The 17,595-nt window shown below is 65.0% G+C and overlaps 1 protein-coding gene and 1 long non-coding RNA gene across 2 annotated transcripts; one reads left to right on the top strand and one right to left on the bottom strand.

Moving 5' to 3' along the window:
• Nucleotides 1-8,149: 8,149 nt before the first annotated feature.
• SOX8 (SRY-box transcription factor 8) lies at nucleotides 8,150-12,837 on the bottom strand. Its single transcript, XM_055340518.1, has 3 exons — nucleotides 12,395-12,837; nucleotides 10,938-11,167; nucleotides 8,150-10,191 (listed from the first exon to the last, which is right to left on the bottom strand). Exons 1-3 carry the CDS (start codon nucleotides 12,823-12,825, stop codon nucleotides 9,455-9,457), a joined length of 1,398 nt encoding a protein of 465 aa, XP_055196493.1. The 5' UTR covers nucleotides 12,826-12,837; the 3' UTR covers nucleotides 8,150-9,454.
• A 296-nt stretch (nucleotides 12,838-13,133) lies between these two features.
• LOC129519920 (uncharacterized) lies at nucleotides 13,134-15,835 on the top strand. The gene is made up of 4 exons (XR_008666450.1): nucleotides 13,134-13,276; nucleotides 14,436-14,517; nucleotides 14,881-14,968; nucleotides 15,214-15,835. It is a non-coding gene; the product is annotated as an uncharacterized LOC129519920 (long non-coding RNA).
• The last annotated feature ends 1,760 nt before the right edge of the window (nucleotides 15,836-17,595 follow it).

Below are 17,595 nucleotides of genomic sequence, written 5' to 3'. Positions count from 1 at the left end.
GCCGGTGCGTTCCTGCAGGCTGGTGCACCCGTGGGACCAGTGGGGACACAGACCGGCTGACGTGACAAGGGCCCTTCTACTTCTCAGAGACCCCAGTGCTGCTCAGAGGGCAGACAGGTGCGGGGGTCCTTGCTCCTGGGCAGAGCCCAGCCCATCCCATGTCCCCTTCCCAGGGATGGGCCTGGGGTCCCAGCGGTGGGGTGACTGTGGGGAAGCACAGACCTGTCAGGTCGTGTCCCCTCGTGTGTGAAATAGAGGAAGACAGGCGCCAGCCCAGCACGCCTCTGCGCCTTGCTGGGAGCACACTGGCTGAAGAGCCGGTGGGGACGCCCTCCTCCCAGGCACAGCTTCCACCCCTCCTGCACACCTGTCTGCCCCCAGCCCTGCTGGGGTGCTTGGGGCCCTTGATGAGTGGACAGCTCCCCGGGTCCCGAGGGAGCATCAGCCACCTGGCACTTAGATTTCCTCTTTTTAGCCACGCTCCCTGGGGGGACACTTCCTCTCCCTGGGGTTCGGGGTAGCTGTGAGTGGGCTCCGTTCTCCTGTCCCCTCCTCTCCCTCAGTGGAGGAGAAGGCTCCAGATGCCCAAGAATGAACACAGAGGAACATTCTGGAGCAAGGAGACCCCCAAGCCTGGGGAGACACATCTAGGATGTGCCTTTCCATGGGGCAGGTCAGCGTAACCCTGGATGGACTTGGGAAGAAGTCTCCCAGAAATGCTCTTCTCACTGCTCTGCCTTAAAAAACAAAATCAACACCAAACAAACCCCAGCTGCTACTTTACATAGATGGAACCTTGCAGAACGTCTGTCCCCTGTCAGCGGCGGGAGCTCGGGCGGGCCTCCCCTCCTTCTCGCCTTCCAGTTGGATCCCCCTGATGTGTGAGAGATCATAACTCATTTATTTACTTGAAGGGTGTGGGGAAGCTCCTGGTCGGCAGCCTACAAAGAACGTTCTAGTCTAACGGAGAACAGGAGCGTGCACTGTGGCCGGGCGTGCACACGCCTGGGAGGGGACTCGCCGCTCATCGGTCACTGGCCTGTGGGCCTTCCGTGGGACTGCGGTTTGAAATCATCTGAAGGACGAGCCCTTGGCCCACGTCTTCTCGGCTCCTCATGTGCTGCCCCCCACTCCCCCCGCTTTGGCGACCCCGCGGAGCCACGTCTGGTGTGGGAGTGTTGGGCACACCTCAGGGTCTTGCTCACACGGCAAACACTCCCTGAGCGTCCGGCTGCGTCCAGGATGACCTAGGTGCGGGGTGACACTCACGCAGTCATGGCGCAGTCACCCTGTTGAGCTCAGGAGGCTGCCCATGTTGGGATAGGCCTGCCCTCCACACCCTGCTCCCCACCCACACCGCAGCCAGGCATGAGCAGTGTGGACGTTTCCACGCCTGTTTACTAGGGCGACCACCCTCTGGGACACATGACTACCAGTGCTAAAATGGGAAATGCCCAGGAAAACTCGGGTGAGTTGGGCATCCTACGGCTCACCAAGCCCTGGGAGGGGCCAGGCTGGGTCCCCGCCCAGCAGCCCCACCTGCCTGGGGCATGGCTCCACCCACACTCCGAGCGGCCACTCACTCCAGGCCAGAGAGGAGAGAGCTCCCCGGCGCTGAGTGAAAGAGCAGAGGATGAAGCTGGTTACCGGGACCTGCTCTGGACCAGGGCTGAGCTCACAGGCCCCTGCGTGGGGATGAGACTGTAGAACACCTCAGGGGATGCAGCTCTCCCGGGAAGTCTCCCTCTCCACCTGTGCAGCAGCCTGGGCCCCTGTGCGGGTGCCTGCAGTCCCCTGCACTTGTCCTAGAGGACCTTTTACTGCTGAGCCGAGGTGACGCAGAGCAAGATCAGTCTCCTTCTTTAAAGTCCAGTATCTGCTGCATGATGGTCACTGGATGAGTGGACAGATGGATAGATGGACAGACGGGTGGGTGGATGGATGGATGGATGGATGGATGGATGGATGGATGGACAGATGGGTGGATGGGTGGATGGAGGGATGGACAGATAGATGGATGGGTGGATGGATGGATGGATGGACAGATAGATGGATGGGTAGATGAATGGACAGATAGACGGATGGATGGATGAATGGGTGGATGGATGGATAGCAAGAAGGATGGATGGACAGATGGATGCACAGATGAATGGATGGATGATGATAGATGATGGGTAGAAAGAAGAATGGATGGCAGGAAGGATGGATAGAAGAACAGATGAATGGGGCAGCCCGAGTGGTTCAGCGGTTTAGCGCCACCTTTAGCCCAGGGTGTGATCCTGGAGACCCAGGATCCAGTCCCACATCGGGCTCCCTTCATGGAGCCTGCTCCTCCCTCTGCCTGTGTCTCTGCCTCTCTCTCTCTGTCTCTCTCTCTCTCTCACTCATGAATAAATAAAATCTTAAAAGAAAAAGAACAGATGAATAGAAAAAAAGATGGGCAGATGGATGATGGATGGATGGACAACAGGTTGCCTGGCTGGCAGGCCAGCCCCTTGCTGAGATGTGAGCCTCATCACTTTAGCTCAACAGCAATGTTGGGTGACGTGTGTTGAGTGGCTGCTTCTAACCAAATCCTATACTGAGCACAGGCTCACATGCATCCCCCGTGTTCCCAAGAACCGTCTCTGGGGAGGTGGCCATTGTCCTTGTCATTTTACAGATGGACAGCTGAGGCCAGAGAGGTCCGTCAGCTGTGCGAGGCCATGCACCCTGGGAAGCCCAAGCTGCAGAAGCCAGGCACCATGCCTCAGGGTAAACTTGTACCCTGCCTTGACATCCTCTCCCTATTTGGGAAAAGGCAGAATAGTTGGGTTCCTAGAGCCAGAGTCACCCAGGTCCTTGGCCACCTCATCCCTCGCACAAGAGCAACCAAGTTCCTAAGGGGACTTGAGTGGCCCCAGGAAGCGTGGAGAAGGGGAAGCTCCTCCCTCCCTGCGGGGGCAATGCCCAGGGTGCCATGGCCCGCCTTAGGCTCTCACACATTTGAGGGGGGCACACACTCAACCATCAGACAGTGAGTTACAAAGACATCGACAGTGCTTCCCAGGGGTTCCTGGATGCCTGCCACCTGGGGGACACTTGTAACCTACAAACAGGTGTGGCCTCTGCTCCATGCAGCGTGACTTGGGGTGGAGTCCCCCACACCCAGCAGCAGCCAGCACTCGTCCTCGGTCCGTGGGACAGGCCGTCCTCTGGTCTCAGCGGCCCGGGAACCGCCCTGGGGCGCAGCCTCACGCCATCCCCATCTGCTCCCTGCAGAATGTCACAACGGCCAAAGGAGAGGGCACGGCCCGCAGAGACGTGCTGAGGCTCGGCAGCTGTCCAGCCGTACCTCTGTCCCCTGACGTCCAGCCAGGGAAGGGCTGTTGACTGCCTGACCAACATTGCTTTCTCCCCGATGTCCTCGTCACCCCTGGGGCAGGGGAGACCTCTACCACAGGCCACAGCCACGGGGGCATCGGATGTGCTGCAAAGCTGCAGGAAACCAGGGGGAAGATTCGGCCAGTTTTTGACACCCCCCCCAGGGCTGCAGGTCACAGGGTCAGGAGCCGTGGGCAGTGGGACCCCCGATGAACTCCCACTTCACAGACTCTCCACTCTTGCCCTCCCAGCCCCCCAAGGAGCTCAATTTTTCTGGGTGGGAGAGCCGGATCTGTGGGTGGCACTTTTTCCCCGTGACGTCTGAATAACCATGACAGCAGCGAAGGGTGGCAGAGCCGGGCTCCGGGAAGAGCTTCTGGGTCTCCCCCTCTTTCCTCTCCACCCTCCACCCCTGCCTTCGGCATGTCTTGTCTCACAGTGGGGGGAGCACCGCTGTGCCAGCCTCCGTCCCCCGCACCTCACCCCAGGCCAGGAAGTAGCGTCCAGGGGCCAGAGCACCCATCCCAGAGTCCCTTCGCATCCAAATATTTACTGCTGTGTCTGCACATGAAAATTAATACACCCGTTCTGTCTGTGGTTCCCACTGCCCGCTTTGCCTCTGGGGATCCGGCCAGGCCCGCCCGGCCGCAATGCCAGCGCCCACAAAGCCTGCACAGAGGCTGGCTGGCCGCGCATACAAAGCACCCGGCCTGGCCATTATCATTCCGGAGCCGAAATCCACCGCGGCGCGCATCTCATCGGTCATTCAGCAGCCCTTAATGACTTGTCAGTTCCTTGCCCTGCCATTTTCTGTCTAATTAATTCTTTTATTGTGCACCGGATAAAGAAAGACAAAGGCCTCCCCGGCAATAATGATTCATTAAAATGCAGCGCCTTCGCTGGGCTCTTGGCCCTGCACCAGCCCGGCTGCTCTGCCCGCTGCAGGCCCCACCGCTGCACTCCCGCCGGGCCGCACACCCCTTAACCCTTTGCAGCCCCGCGGGCCGGGCCACGGCTGCACCCCTGCACCCGCCGCCTCAGGCCTCAGGCCTCAAGCTTCAGGCCTCAGGCCGGCGGGGAGGCTCCCGCTGCTCCAGGAAGAAGCCCCTCCGGACTCAGTCCCAAACCCGGGGGGGTGGCCCGCACCTTCCCACGGGGACCTCAGCACCCCGCCCCTGTCCCCACACCCCACACCCCAAGGCCGGACCGTGGGGAAGGCAGGTAGGCTGGCCACAGGTCACTGGGAGGGGGAGGAGCAGAGCCCCAGGGCCCTGGGGACAAGTCTGCCAGCGGGTACCTGTCACATGTCCAGTCATGTGCGCTGAGCCAGGTGACTCCTCAGAGCACCTAGGTGAGGCCATCACCGACCCAGGGTCATGGGAGGAAACTGAAGCACACAGGCCACCGGTGAGCGGCAGATCTTCCGGCCCCTGGCAGGGACGCCAGGTGCAGAGGCCGGGACAGGTGCCCCGCCCCCCAGCTCCTAGTGCACCTTCTCCACCTGGTTCATGGTCTGTTTTCTTGCCGACAAACCCACCGTCCTGTGCTGACGAGCAAACCCAAGTGTCGTGTGATCAGAGGTAGCGACGCGCCAATCGTCGCCCTGAGGCATCCGTGCGGAGCCCCGGGCACAGCCAGGTCCCGATCTCACTGCGCCCCCCCTACTCCGGCACCACCCGGGGACTCATCCCCATCTTGCGGTGGGAGAGCCCAGGTGCCGACAGGGACAGCAGGAGAAGGGGAACCCCTGGCAGCCCAGCTCCCACTCAGCACCAGGACGGTCCCCATGGGAGGGCAGGCCCACGTCCCGGGTGTGACCCCCCCGTCAGTTACTTCCCTTCTCAGCTTTTCTCCTTGGGAGCCCCGGGCCTCCGCGGCCCCATCGGACAGGGGATGGTCTGCACACCCGCTCCCTTCAGGACCCAGGGACCCCACGAGCAGGCAGGCTTGGGCCAGAGCAACACGGAGAAGCAGGAGGCACCAGATTCATGTTTCGGAGACGCAGACAGAACCGTGATCCTCCACTTCCTCCCCGACCTCCTCTTCTTGGGGAGGCAGCAAGGGGGCCGGGGTGGGTCCCTGCAGGCCCCCAGCACGCCTGGCCAGGAGGCCATACCCCCTCGCATGCAGGGGCTGGCTCAGCCCCCAAAGTGTCTTTGGGGCAGGGCTGGGGCCGCAGAGCCAGCTTTGGGGGGCAGGGGCCTGAGAGGCAGCGGGGCGAGGCCGGCAGGGAGAGCAGAGGCCCAGACCATGGAGAACCATTTGGGGCAGTTGCAGGTGCAGGTCTCCTTCCCTTGGGAATGATTCTGCGCCATGTGCCCGGTGGCTGCAGGCCCGTCTCCCTTGTCTTGGGGGCGGGAGCCCCTCACCCACTGCAGGGGGGGGATCCCCCACCCCTGGCTCCCTGGCTCTGAGACGGGGCTCCGGTCAGCACAGGTTTTCCTTGAAGCCTGGTGAACATGTCGTAGGCAGGCCGTCCACCCTGGGTGGGGAGCACACGTCTAGCATCCGGTGGTGGTCAGTCACCACCCACAGACACGTTACCAGCCCCGAGGTCCAGCCCTTGGCCCTGGAGGACCTGGTGAGCTGGAGCTGAGTCCGTGAAGGTCCTCTGTCCAGGGCCGGCCTGGAGGCCCAGGGCCAGACAGCGGGGAGGAAACACTGGAGTCCGTGCAGCGGGCCACATCCCCGAGTCTGCAACACCTGCGCCGGGTGCCGTCCCCCACAGCTGGCTGGGTGGCCATGGAGCCTGCCCCGGGACAGGCCGCTGAGCGGGCCGGGGGCCCCTCCCAGGCAGCTGCTCAGAGCACGCGGGCCCTCCCCAAGCTCACAGCCACCCCAGCCGGGGACCCACACCCCAGCACAGGATCCACTCCTGAAAGCTGATATCGTCCCAGGAAGGGCGGTTGTGCGCAGCGCCAGAGGGGCTTTCCCAATCTACCCCGGCAGGTCGGGGCTATAAACACTGTTTCCCCTTTGTCTCTGAATAGGGTGCTCTGTTCAGCTGAGATCACAGGCAGTGCACCGTGCTCTGGGGAAGGAAATGAAAAATGAGGAACTCTTCCCAGCAGCGCGTCCCCAGGATGGGCCCGTGGAATGCTCTCGGCGAGAATGGAGCTCCGGATGCGCTTGGGCAGCCGCCCCCTTGGACTTGGGCAAGGTGGGGCGAGGCCAGCCCTGTGAATAATGTTGTCTGCTGGGACCTCACTGGAAAAACCCTCACAAGCCTGAGGACCAGGGACCCCTTCCAGCTGCCCTGCCCCCTGGGGGGTGCACCCTGGACCCTCCTCACAGCGTCACTGGGGACCTGGGCCTTGGGAAGCGGAGGCCCAGGACTCGCAGGGCCCGTGGCCGTGGGCTCAGCCTCCAGTGCCTGGGAATGTTCTGACTGGGAGGCCAGCAGCCTGGCCCCGGAGAGCGGGGTGAGGGCACTGAGGCTCCGCGGCCTTGGCCCGGGCACGGGCACTGCCTCGCCAGAAAGGGCGGCCGTCCTTGCTCTCCTGGAAGCCCCGTGAGCTCTGGTGGAGGAGACCCACACGCGGCGTGGCCGGGCCAGGGCCAGCCGGGTCGGCGGGAGGGGTGGCCGGGCCCCCGGGAGTTAACACGCAGGAGCCCCTCCAAGTGCAAACAAAACTGGCAGAGCCTGCAGCCCTGGGGAGCCTGGCAGGGCCCCGGCCGGTGCTGGGGCCGCACAGGGGCAGCCCGCTCCCTGCGTCAGGGAGCCGGGTGCAGGGGGTTTCCTGGGGTTGGGGTGTCAGCGTGAGAGCCTGGAGGGCCATATGGAGCTGGACAGCCCTTGGCTGGATGCGGGGCACGCTGGACGGGCTCCACGCAGGCATCCGTGGGCCTGGCTGGCAGTCCCCTCCCAGACCCCGCCTCGCCCGGGAGGCTTGGCACGCCCTGGACCTCACGAACCCTCGTAAATCCAGGCAGCTCTTCCCAAACACTGCTCTTGGCAGGCCCTGGACGTGGCTCTCCAGCACGGGGTGAGGTACGCGCCCTGGATTACAGCCACACAGGCGGCTGGCAGACAAGCGGATGGGGCGGGCGCCCCCCTGCCCGGGCCACCCCATTAGAATCGCAGAGGCAGTTGCTTTGAGGATCTGGGTTCTCGTGAGAAGCGCGGTGCTCCTCCTCCCCTCCTCCCAGCCACAGGCGCAGAGGCCCTAGATGCATCCCCAGGCCCCGGCGGGTGCACCCAGCCTGGCAAGGCTCCTGAACCAGCTGCGTGTGCCGGGGAGGTCCGCCGGGGGGTGAGGCTGGTGCCTGCCGCAGCTCCCACAGCCTCTTCTCCCTAGAAACAGTCCACCAACCAGACAACCCCGCCTGGTGCCTGCAGGGTGGCTTTCACCCAGCTCCCAGCCTGGCTCCGTGCCAGCGCCCGAAAAATGCCGTCAGCCACCCAGAAACCAGCTCCGGGATTCTCCTGGGAGGAAACCGCGGCCCGGGATCTGGACCCGTTTTGCCTACTGAATAGGCCCCCGGGGGAAGGAAGATTCTGGCGGCTGGGCCAGCGGCGTCCTGGGGCCTCTGAGATTTGTTCAAATCCAGACACGGCCCCTGGGGGGCGGGGGGGGGCATTGGCAGTGCCCCAGGGCTGGGGCACCACGTCTGCCCTCTCAGGGGCTCTGAGATGGGCCCGGGGTGAGCCCCACGCCTGCCGCGGCCGAGGTCCTTCCGAGCCAAAGCCCAGGCGTGTACTGAAAGCAACACGCGAAACACAGCCCACGTAGATAAAAAGCTTTTTTTTTTTCTTTTAATTTTATCAAATTGGTCTGTACAAAAGTTAGCATTGCTTGGTCAGAAAGTCGTGGAACAGAGCGGGTAAGTGACAGCGGAAGCCCAAACTCCACGCAGGCGCAGGACAACAGATTTTGCATAAAAATGAGTTTGCTGCCCCCACCCCCAGAAAGAGATACGCAAAAAAAAAAAAAAAAAAATTCCTTTTTTTTTTCTAGAAAAAGGTAGGAAAAAGTAGAAAAAGTAAAAAGAAGCAACTTCTCAGGTGTCTTTAAATGTACAAAGTGTAAAGGCACAAGTTTCCATGAAGTAGGGGTTATCAGTGCTTGGCACACAGCAGAAGCAAACGCGTCAATCAGGGGTTATTCGCCTAAAACTAAGACTCTAAACGCTTTAGTGGAGGTTTTACTTTCACAGCTTGGAGGTGGCGTCTGGTTCCTAAGGGCCGAGAGTCACATGCTTCTCCAGCCACCCCGTCCACTACGGGCACGGTGGTAGGCAGGGAGCGACCTCGGCGATGCCCCCGCCTGCTAAACCTGCCTTGATGCTGTGGCCAGGCCAGAGACAGAGACAGAGGACGCAGCAGCCGGCCTCGCCTCCCTGCCTCCCTCCCTCCCTCCCTCGGGGTCCTGGCCTCCTTTCAGTCTTAAAGTCTACTCTCTGCACAAATCATTAATTAAAGATAAAATAATACAGAACATAAATACATTTCAACAGCTTCCGGAACGAATCGAACGTGTTTTAAGCTTCAAAAAATAAAAACTAAAAAAATAAAATAAGAAGAGAGAAGTGTTAGTTGCAGCCAAACCTCGCTTAGGAAGAGCCTAACTGCAGGGGCACCTGAGATCTGCTGGACTGGACCCAAGCGCTCCGCCAGGCTGTGGCTGCCCTGCACTGCCCACCGGTTCCCGTGTCCTGGGAGCTCCCCGCGAGGCTGGCAGGGACCTTGGAACACAGGCGGCCGAGACCCCACACCTCTTCCCTCCTTTCTGTTTTATGCTGTGGCTGCTTTGTGTCTACTGATATGCAAAACCGAGGCATTGGTGTCCGTGGGGAAGAGGACTCCACGCGACACCGTGGCCGCCGTCCCCGGTTCCAGAGTCGCCAGTCACCGCAAAGAGAGTGTGGGAGAGCTTTGTCGCCAAAGATCTGGAAGCCGCGTGGCCTCAGTCACAAAGTGTGGCTCCCTCTGCACATGTGACCAGGCACCTGCCAGAGCCACCACCTCCTGTCCCGTCGTGAGCGAGCACACACACCCCTTCTGGAAGACCCGAGGCTCTGTCTTTGCTGAGATAAAGGTTCTCCATCCCCGAGTCTGCTACGCCGGTCCCCTCCCTGGATTGCGGTGCCCTCAGGGCCTGGTCAGTGTCGTGTACACGGGCTGGTCCCAGTTGCCAGGCGGGCTGTGGGCAGGTGGCACCGAGAGGCCGCCGAGCAGGGGCGAGGCGTAGGGCCGCCGCGAAGGGTGGAAGTAGGGGCACTGGTAGAGGCTGGACGGGCAGCCGGGGTACGGGCTGTAGTAGCTGGGGGCCTGCAGGTCGGTGTAGTCACACTGCGAGCTGGTGAAGGAGGTGGCGGCCGCGGCAGGGGCGGCCGTGGTGACGCTGGCCTGGCCACTGTAGGAGCCGTAGTCGGCCCGGCCTGGGGAACTGTGCGACTGGTCGCCGTAGTGGCTGGGGCTCAGCTGCTCCGTCTTGATGTGTGGCCGCGGGGGCCCCGCCTCGGTGGGCGACGCCGAGGCCGAGGGGGCTCCCTTGTGGGCCCACACGGGGGACGCCCCGATGCCGGCCGCTGCCGAGTGCGAGTAGGAGGCAGCCCCGTAGGAGCCGGCGGCGGGCTGGCCCGGCTCTGTGGGCAGAGCCGAGTGGCCATTGAGGGGCAGGTACTGGTCGAACTCGTGCACGTCGAAGGTGTCCATGTTGCCGATGACCTCGCTGCTCAGCTCCGAGATGTCCACGTTGCTGAAATCGATGTTCTGGCGCCCGCTGTCCGCCAGGCGGCGGCCTTCCAGCTTCAGCTCCGGCTTGCCCCCGTGGTGTAGGTCCGTCTTGGGGGTGGTGGGCGGGGTGGGTGGCCCGTGGGTCTGCCCTAGGTACAGAGCACATCTCAGGGATGAATGCCCCTTCTGTGGGGGGCCGGCCTGGCTGGCGGCGCGCACCCAGGAGGGAAACCAGCCCACTAACTGCCGCAGGTACCAATCAACGGCTTTTTGTTTCCCAGAAATTCCAGCAGAGCCAGACCCAGACCTCACTCCTTGGCCGAGGAAATTCCGTTAAGCGCTGTTGTACAGGAAGAGCTGGGGCCGTGGAGGCCCCACCGTGAACACCCAGGTGGGGGGAAGGAGAGGAAGTGCCCAGCACCCCCGCACACGGCCACAACGAGATCCTCACAAAACGGATCCCCCCCCCCCCAACCCAGGCTCACAGCTTTCGCCAGCATGACCGAGACTGCTGGGCTGGCCCGGGCTCTCCCCCGACCGTCTGATCCTAAGGCTGGGCTGCCGACCACCGCGCCAGGGGTGGGAGTGCTGGCTCGGCATCCACAGAAACGCCTTCAGGCAGCAGCACACGCCCACGGCGCACGGCGGCACCGATCACTGCAGAGCTGGGACACCCCCGGTGCTCAGGGGGCTCTGAGTACACCCCCACCCCCGCCCCACCCCGCTGTGTGCACTGGGGACTTGGGGGCACACGAGAACATCTGGTTGTCTCCAAGCTGGCTGCCCTGGGAGTGAGCCCCTGCTCCCCACCCCCACCCTCCATCCCGATGGACGGACGCCGGAACCCCCCTTCCCCTGCTGGGGCACCGAAGGCTGTGGGGCCCCAGGAGCCCACCTGCGTGGTCGCCGTGGTGGTGTGGCTCCCCGAGGCCCGCGTCGGCCTTGTACACGGCACTGCCAGGGTGGGGGCCCAGTTCGGCCCCAGAGTCAGAGTCGCCCTGGCCCGTCTTCACGCTCTTCCTGCGGCGCGGCTGGTACTTGTAATCCGGGTGGTCTTTCTTGTGCTGGACGCGCAGCCGCTCCGCCTCCTCCACGAAGGGGCGCTTCTCGCTCTCGCTCAGCAAGCTGCAGCAGTAAAGGCACAAGTGGGCTGGCCAGGGCCCCAAGCCTGGGGAAGCCCTCCCCGACCCTGGCACTCACAGGGAGGCCTGCGTGTGCTCCACACCAGGCACGCACTCCCCTCTCTGTGGACACGGGGGTGGGGGGGGCGGCAGCAGGCGCCAGGCCAGCAAGGACTTCTGGTGAGCCCTGTTCTCGTGTGGGTCAAAGGAACATGCTAGAATAAGACCCAAACCTTTCCATCTCCATCACCCTCTTACTTCCCTTCGCCCGGAGCCTGTGTAAGTCTCCTCCCTTTGGGGCTTTCTGAGCGGGCGGGGGAGGAGGCCGAACCCAGCGGAGAACATGCTGTGGACAAAGCAACGCTTCCTGGGAAAGGGATTCCGTGGGCAACTGAACTGCCCAGACCTCCAGGAACACAGGCAACACCAGCGTGCTCCTTGCTGAGGCTCAGAACACACGCCGGCCTCTCAAACCCTCCAGAAACTCACCCCCAACTGCCCGTGGGACGGGGTGCGGGGATGCCAGGGTCTGCCTACGCGGAGCACCCAGAGATACGGACCCAGAGAACAGAAGTGCAAACTCCCAGTGTCCACTCACGGAGAGAGGAGTAGGAAATGGGGACCAGCGCCCCAAATCCACAGCCGCCCATCTTAAACCCAAGTAGAACATGTTGGGTGGGGATGGGCCGTGCTGATCAGCCAGTGACACTACTGCTGCCCTACTTTCTACAAAATCGTCCAGCTTCGCCGGGCACGAGTGTGCACAAAGCGTGCCTGTGCTGGCCCCATCCCGCATCCCTCGGCCGTCCTTGCAGAGGGGTGCAGAGGCGCGGAGTGGGGGAGCGAGGCAGCTGAACGGACATGCACCCCCTCCATTGTGTTGACTTCCCCCACAGGCTGGTTAGGGAGTGGAGGGGAGCCCTTTCCAGACGGGCGCCTCCAGACAGCATCGCCTGGTACGGGGTCCCGCTTCCAGGCAGAAGCCGGCTTTCCTGGGTGAGGGACAGGCCCCAGGGCGCTCACAGGGGGGGTCCCCAGTCTCAGCGGGCGCGGGGGCGCGCTGCGGGTTGCGTGCTGGCCCTGCAGTCCCCGAGCGCCCGGGCGCAGTGGGCGTCCCGGGTCGGGCCGGGTTTGCCCAGGGCCGAGGCCGGCGCGCCCCCCACCCTGGGACCGCCCCCCGCAGCCCGCCCGCCCGGTCCGGGCCCGGGCCCGGGTCCAGGCCGCCACTCACCGCCACAGCTTGCCCAGCGTCTTGCTGAGCTCGGCGTTGTGCAGGTGCGGGTACTGGTCCGCCAGCTTGCGGCGCGCCGCCTGCGCCCACACCATGAAGGCGTTCATGGGCCGCTTCACGTGCGGCTTGGCCTTGAGCGCCCCGCCGCCGCCGCCGCGCACCGGCATGGGCACCAGGCTCCAGTCGTAGCCCTTGAGCACCTGCGACACGGCGTCGCGGATGCAGGCGGGGAAGCGCTCGTCCGCCGCCTCCGCCGCGTCGCCCCGGCCGCCGCCCCCCGCGCCCCCCGCGCCCCCCGCGCGGCCCAGGCCCTCCGAGCCCGCGGGCGACGGCGGCGCGTCCGAGTCCGAGTCCTCCACGTGCGACATGGAGCTCGCGGTGCCCGACGGGCTGCAGGGCGGCTGCGCGCGGGCCTCGCTCATGTCCAGCATCGGGGCCGCGCGGACGGGCGCGCTCCGGGACCCGCTGCTCCGCGGCCGCTCCGCACCCAGGCCGCGCCGCCGCCCCGGCCCAGCCGCTCCGGCCCCGCCGAGCCCCGCAACAAGTTTCTTTAAGCGGCGGCCCCCGGGCTCCGCCCCCCGCGCGGCTCCCCATTGGCCCGCGCGCGCCCCGCGGCCCCCGGGGGTGGAGCCCGGCCGCGCGCCCCGCCCCGCGCCGCCCCACGCGGGGCCGCCGCTCGCCCAGGGCCGGGAGGGGGGTCGCGGCGCTCGGCCCGGTGGCCCGGCCCCACCGGCCCCACCGGCCCCACCGGCCCCACCGGCCCCACCGGCCCGCGCCGCGCACAGCCGCGTCCCCCGGAGCCGCCCCGCCGCGCGCCCCCAGCCCGCCTGCCGCTGCGGGACCCTCCGGGGCGCCCCGAGCCCGCGCGCCGCGCTCGTCCAGGTAAAGCGCGGCCGCGGCCCCCAGCCCGGGGCGGCTCCGAGCCGGGAAGGCGCGGGCCGGGCGGCGGCCGCAGGAGCCGCGGAGGGGACGGGAGCGCGGGGCAGCACCGGGCTGAGCCTCGCTGCAAGTCCCTGGGGCCGCCCGGCGGATGGCGCGGCCGGACGCGGAGGCCCGGGACCTTCTGGGCCTGACCCCGGAGAGGGGGCGCTGAGGCCGCGCGGCGGGACGGCCCCGGGTGGTCCGGCGGGGGAGCTGGCCGCGCGAGGAGGGCGCGGGGGGGGCGGGGAGGAGGGGCGCGCGGGGAGGCGGGGCGTCCCGGGCGCCTCCCTGGAGGAGGGGGCGCGGCGTGAGGGGGGGCTGTGCGTCCCGGGCACCTCCCTGGAGGAGGGGGCGCGGCGTGGGTGGGGGGCTGTGCGGCCTGGCGCGGAGCAGATCGGCGGGGTCGCAGAGGGGACGTTCCCCTGGAGGTCAGCGCTGGCCGCCGCTCCGAGTCCCCGCCCGAAGCCGCCCCCGCGACTTGGCCTGCGTCCCCGCGGTCCCCGAGGGCGGCTCGGATTCTTGGGCCAAACCCGCCCGGAGGCGACGGACCAGCCGCACAGAGCTTCACCGCAGGCCCTGGGGTGGCCGAGTGGGAACTCCTGCGGCTGCGAGCTGTGGCCCCCGCACCCAGTTCCCTACCGCGCCCTCCTCAGGCAGAGGCGCCTGGGCCAGGGGCCGCCGAGGCGCAGGGGTGCAGGCGCAGGGGTGCGGCAGGAGGGCTGGTCAGCTACCAGGAGACCAGATTGAAAGTCGATGCGCCGGGTCCAAGCGTCTCCCTGCTGCTGGTTTACCAACCCAGAGGCCACCACGGATGCTGGGACTGCCCAGGAGAGGCCTCCTGCCCCCCCCAGGCCCCCTCTGCCCCCCTCACGTGCCCCTGCCCCTGCACTTTCACCCTCACGCACCCCTGCCCCCCCACCAGTGCCTGGGTTGTGGGTTCAGTTCGCACTTGGGCCTCGGTGGCCTGTCGGTCCCACTGCAGGTCTAGGGCAGGAGCCTGCCCCTGGGCTCAGGGGCCGCCCAGGGATCCTGCAGCCTTGCCTCTGAAACATGTGTGCACCCCTGTGGGGGCATCTCAGGGCCTAAGAGGGGGTTAACCCACACTACCTGTCACCTGCAGGTGATTCCGAGGCCCTGCCCCACATCACAGAACCTGATATTCTGCTTACGGGAAAGTGGCACTGAGGGTGTCGTTGTCTAAGGTAAACAGCCCAGGGTTGGCGTGGGGTGTGCACCTGATGGCAGAGGTGCGTCCTCCGGGAGTGGCTTCTGTTCTGGCGTCCTGTCCTGTGGTTGGCCTCCCTTTGCTCTGTCGCCTGCCAGGGAACGCCCTCAGCTGCTGGTCTGTGGTGGCTGCCCCTGGAGGTCCTGCCCTCCACTGGGGGTCCCCGCTGTGCAGTTGGGGACTCCGAGGGAGGGCCCAAGTGGGGGGTTGCCTGAGGGCACCCATCGATCTTACTGGCCCATGGGGACCCGTGCAAGTGCAAGCAGGGGGAGGGTTGAGGTTGGCAGACCAACCACTGTCCTCCCCCACCCACCAGAAACTGTCCTCCCCCACCCACCAGAAAACAGGTCCCACTCCTCCCTGCACCCAGCAGGCTGTCTGGGTTTTCACGAGGAGCTCTGCTTTGCGAAGCTGCACTGGGACGTCAGGTAAGGCACCCTCTCTGTGCTCCCCACCGGCCCGCAGAGGGTCAGGGATAGGTGACTACCGGGACCCTTGGAGGGAAATCGGCCGGATCTGGTCCTAGGCCCCCCCTGGGGAGGGGGACGGGTGCTGGTGGACAGTGCACACACGTGTGTGCAGCCTGTAACTCCCACGGAAGGGGTGGGGAGGGCAGATCCCGCCAGGCCTCGGCCCAGGCTGGCTGAGGGCATATGTATGCGCTTCCCCACAGGGCAGCATCCGGGCACAGCTCACTAGCCCAGGGCAGGCAGCAGACACGTGGGGTGGCACCCCGAAGTGCCCCAAAGCCTCCTGGGCTTCTGGAAGCCCTGTGTCCTGGCCCATGTGCCATCCAGCCTCATCCTCCACTAGTGGCGAGCCCGGTTCACGTCCTCAGCTGCCGGGCAGGCCCTGAGTGGGTACTGGGGTGTAGCCTTCAGAGGAAGGGGTGGCTGCGGTTGGTTCCTGTGTCCACCAGTATTGACAAAGCATCTGTGCCGAGGGCTTCAGTGGGCAAACACCAAGGAGCTGAGGCACCATGGCGGGAGGGTGGGGGTGGGGGTGGTGTCCAGGAAGGGGGTTCTGAGGAGGTGAAATTAAGCTGAGACCTGAAGCTTCCAGCTGCTTGAAGAAAGAGGAAAGGCCATTCCCTCAACTGAGGGGGTAGGGAGGTGCTCAAACTGCGCAAAGGCCCTGAGGCAGCAGCAAGCACAGGTTATCTGAGAGTGACACTACTGTGATTTAAAACTTGAGGGACAAAAAAAACTAAAAAAAATAATAAATAAATAAAACTTGATGGACAGCTGTTTGAACCTCCTCTCGACCACCTCTTGGCATCCATCCCCTCCTTAGCTCTTCCTTCCGGCCCCCAGCAGCTCCAGTCCACATGACCTTACCTTCACCTAGTGGCCTTTGCGGTCTCAGGGAGGTGACCTCGTGGGCCGTGGGTGGACCGTATCCCTGCCCCTGGGGTGTAATGAGGATTCTAGACCTACACCCCCAGCCGAGGCTGCAAGGGCACCTGTCAAGACAGAAATACAGCCTGGCAACGCCCGTGCCTACGAGCCCTGGCCAGTGCAGGCCCGAGGGCTCCAGGGGGACATTCGCCAGGAGACCCCCAAGGCTCCCAGCACATGGCTTCCAGGGAAGCTCAGGAAGCCCGTGTGCGTGTGTGTGTCGGGCACTGGAGGAGCCGAAGGGGGAGGAAGGGCTGCAAAAGCCACCACGGACGAAGGCACCCTGCGGTCACCCCTGCGTCACCCTGCCCGTGTTTCCGCCCACCCTCCGCCCAGCCCTCAGCCCGGGCAGCCCGGGAGGCCATAGTCCGTGCAGTCCCTCAGAGGAAGGCCTGCGGCGGCCTGTCCCCTGTGTGTCTGCAGCCGTTACCTGGGCCTCAGCGAGCCAGCCCCGGGCAGTTGGCGTCACGTCCTGGGAAGCCCCGCTCAGTCTCAGAGATTAATTGGCGCTTTCAATTACTGGCTGGTCCGCAGAAACCAAATGTCCAGGCCAGAGATGAGCAATCAGCTCTGAGCAGCGGCTCGGTCAGGACCGCCCCAGCCTGCCCCGCTGGGTCTCCCGAGAGAGAGGCGAGGGGCTCGCAGGGGCGCCAGGAGTCCAGCGTCCCTTGGTGACAGACTGTCGGGGCTCGGAGCCAAGCTTTTTGTGGAAACACCCCTCCCCGACTTAGTTTGCCAGCTGGCGTGGAAGTTCTGGTTCGGGTCGAAGCCCTCCGCCCAGCTGGGCTGATGTCCGCCAGGGAGCCGGCCGTCTGTGCGTGCGGGGGAGCCCGGGAGGAGGATCGCACCCAGCCTCCCCCGTCTGCCCCTGGCCGGCCCGTCGGGGTGCTGGTCCTGAGCACCTCGCTCCAGCGTGACGTTCGCTGCCGCTTCGGGGCGCCTCCCAAGCTCCAGGCAGGGGTGAAGGTGCCCCAGGCTCTTCCTCTGCCCCTTCTTGCCGGCTCCCGATGTGAAAACCCACACAGCCCCAGGGTGACCGCTGGCAGCCCAGGGGGACCCCCTGCCCCAGTGGCCATTATTTGAAAAAAATTGTGGGAGAGGGCAATGCTTCATGGAGGGCTGAGCCCCAGTGAAGGTTGTCTGCCCAGTGACATGTGCTACGCAGATGTGTCAGGAACAGCTGTGGGCCTGCTCTGGCCTCCGCTCACCTCCTGACAGTAGAGATCCCCCCGGCCTCCGGCTGTGCCCATCCATCTGTCCTCTCCCCGGCCTGGGCCTGGGGGGCTGGCTCCACCCGCGACATTCGGGTCTTGGTGTGGGTCTTCGACGGCAGGCAGAGGCTGCTTCTATAGCCCATGACCATCCTCAGGCGGGGTCCCAGGGGCTCCAAATGCGGTCTTCCTTGGGCAGAGGTGAGCACCAGGCGCCAGCAGCATCATCCATGGGGGAAACCAAGTCTGTCGAGGTGTTAGAGACGTGCCATCTGCCCGTGCCTTCCTCTGGACGCTTGCACCCCCTAAGCCAGCACATTCCATTCCTTGCCCAAGCAGACGGGCATTCTGTGGTACCGGGCCCCTGGGTCCCCGGGCCCCAGACCCCACCCTCATTTTGCACTCTGGGCTCCTGCCCCCTGGCCCCCAGTCCCCAGGGCCCCTGCC

The sequence above is a fragment of the Nyctereutes procyonoides genome, unplaced genomic scaffold, assembly GCF_905146905.1.
Source record: "Nyctereutes procyonoides isolate TBG_1078 unplaced genomic scaffold, NYPRO_anot_genome, whole genome shotgun sequence".
NCBI lineage: Eukaryota > Metazoa > Chordata > Mammalia > Carnivora > Canidae > Nyctereutes > Nyctereutes procyonoides.
This window is presented reverse-complemented; position numbering and strand designations above follow the sequence as displayed.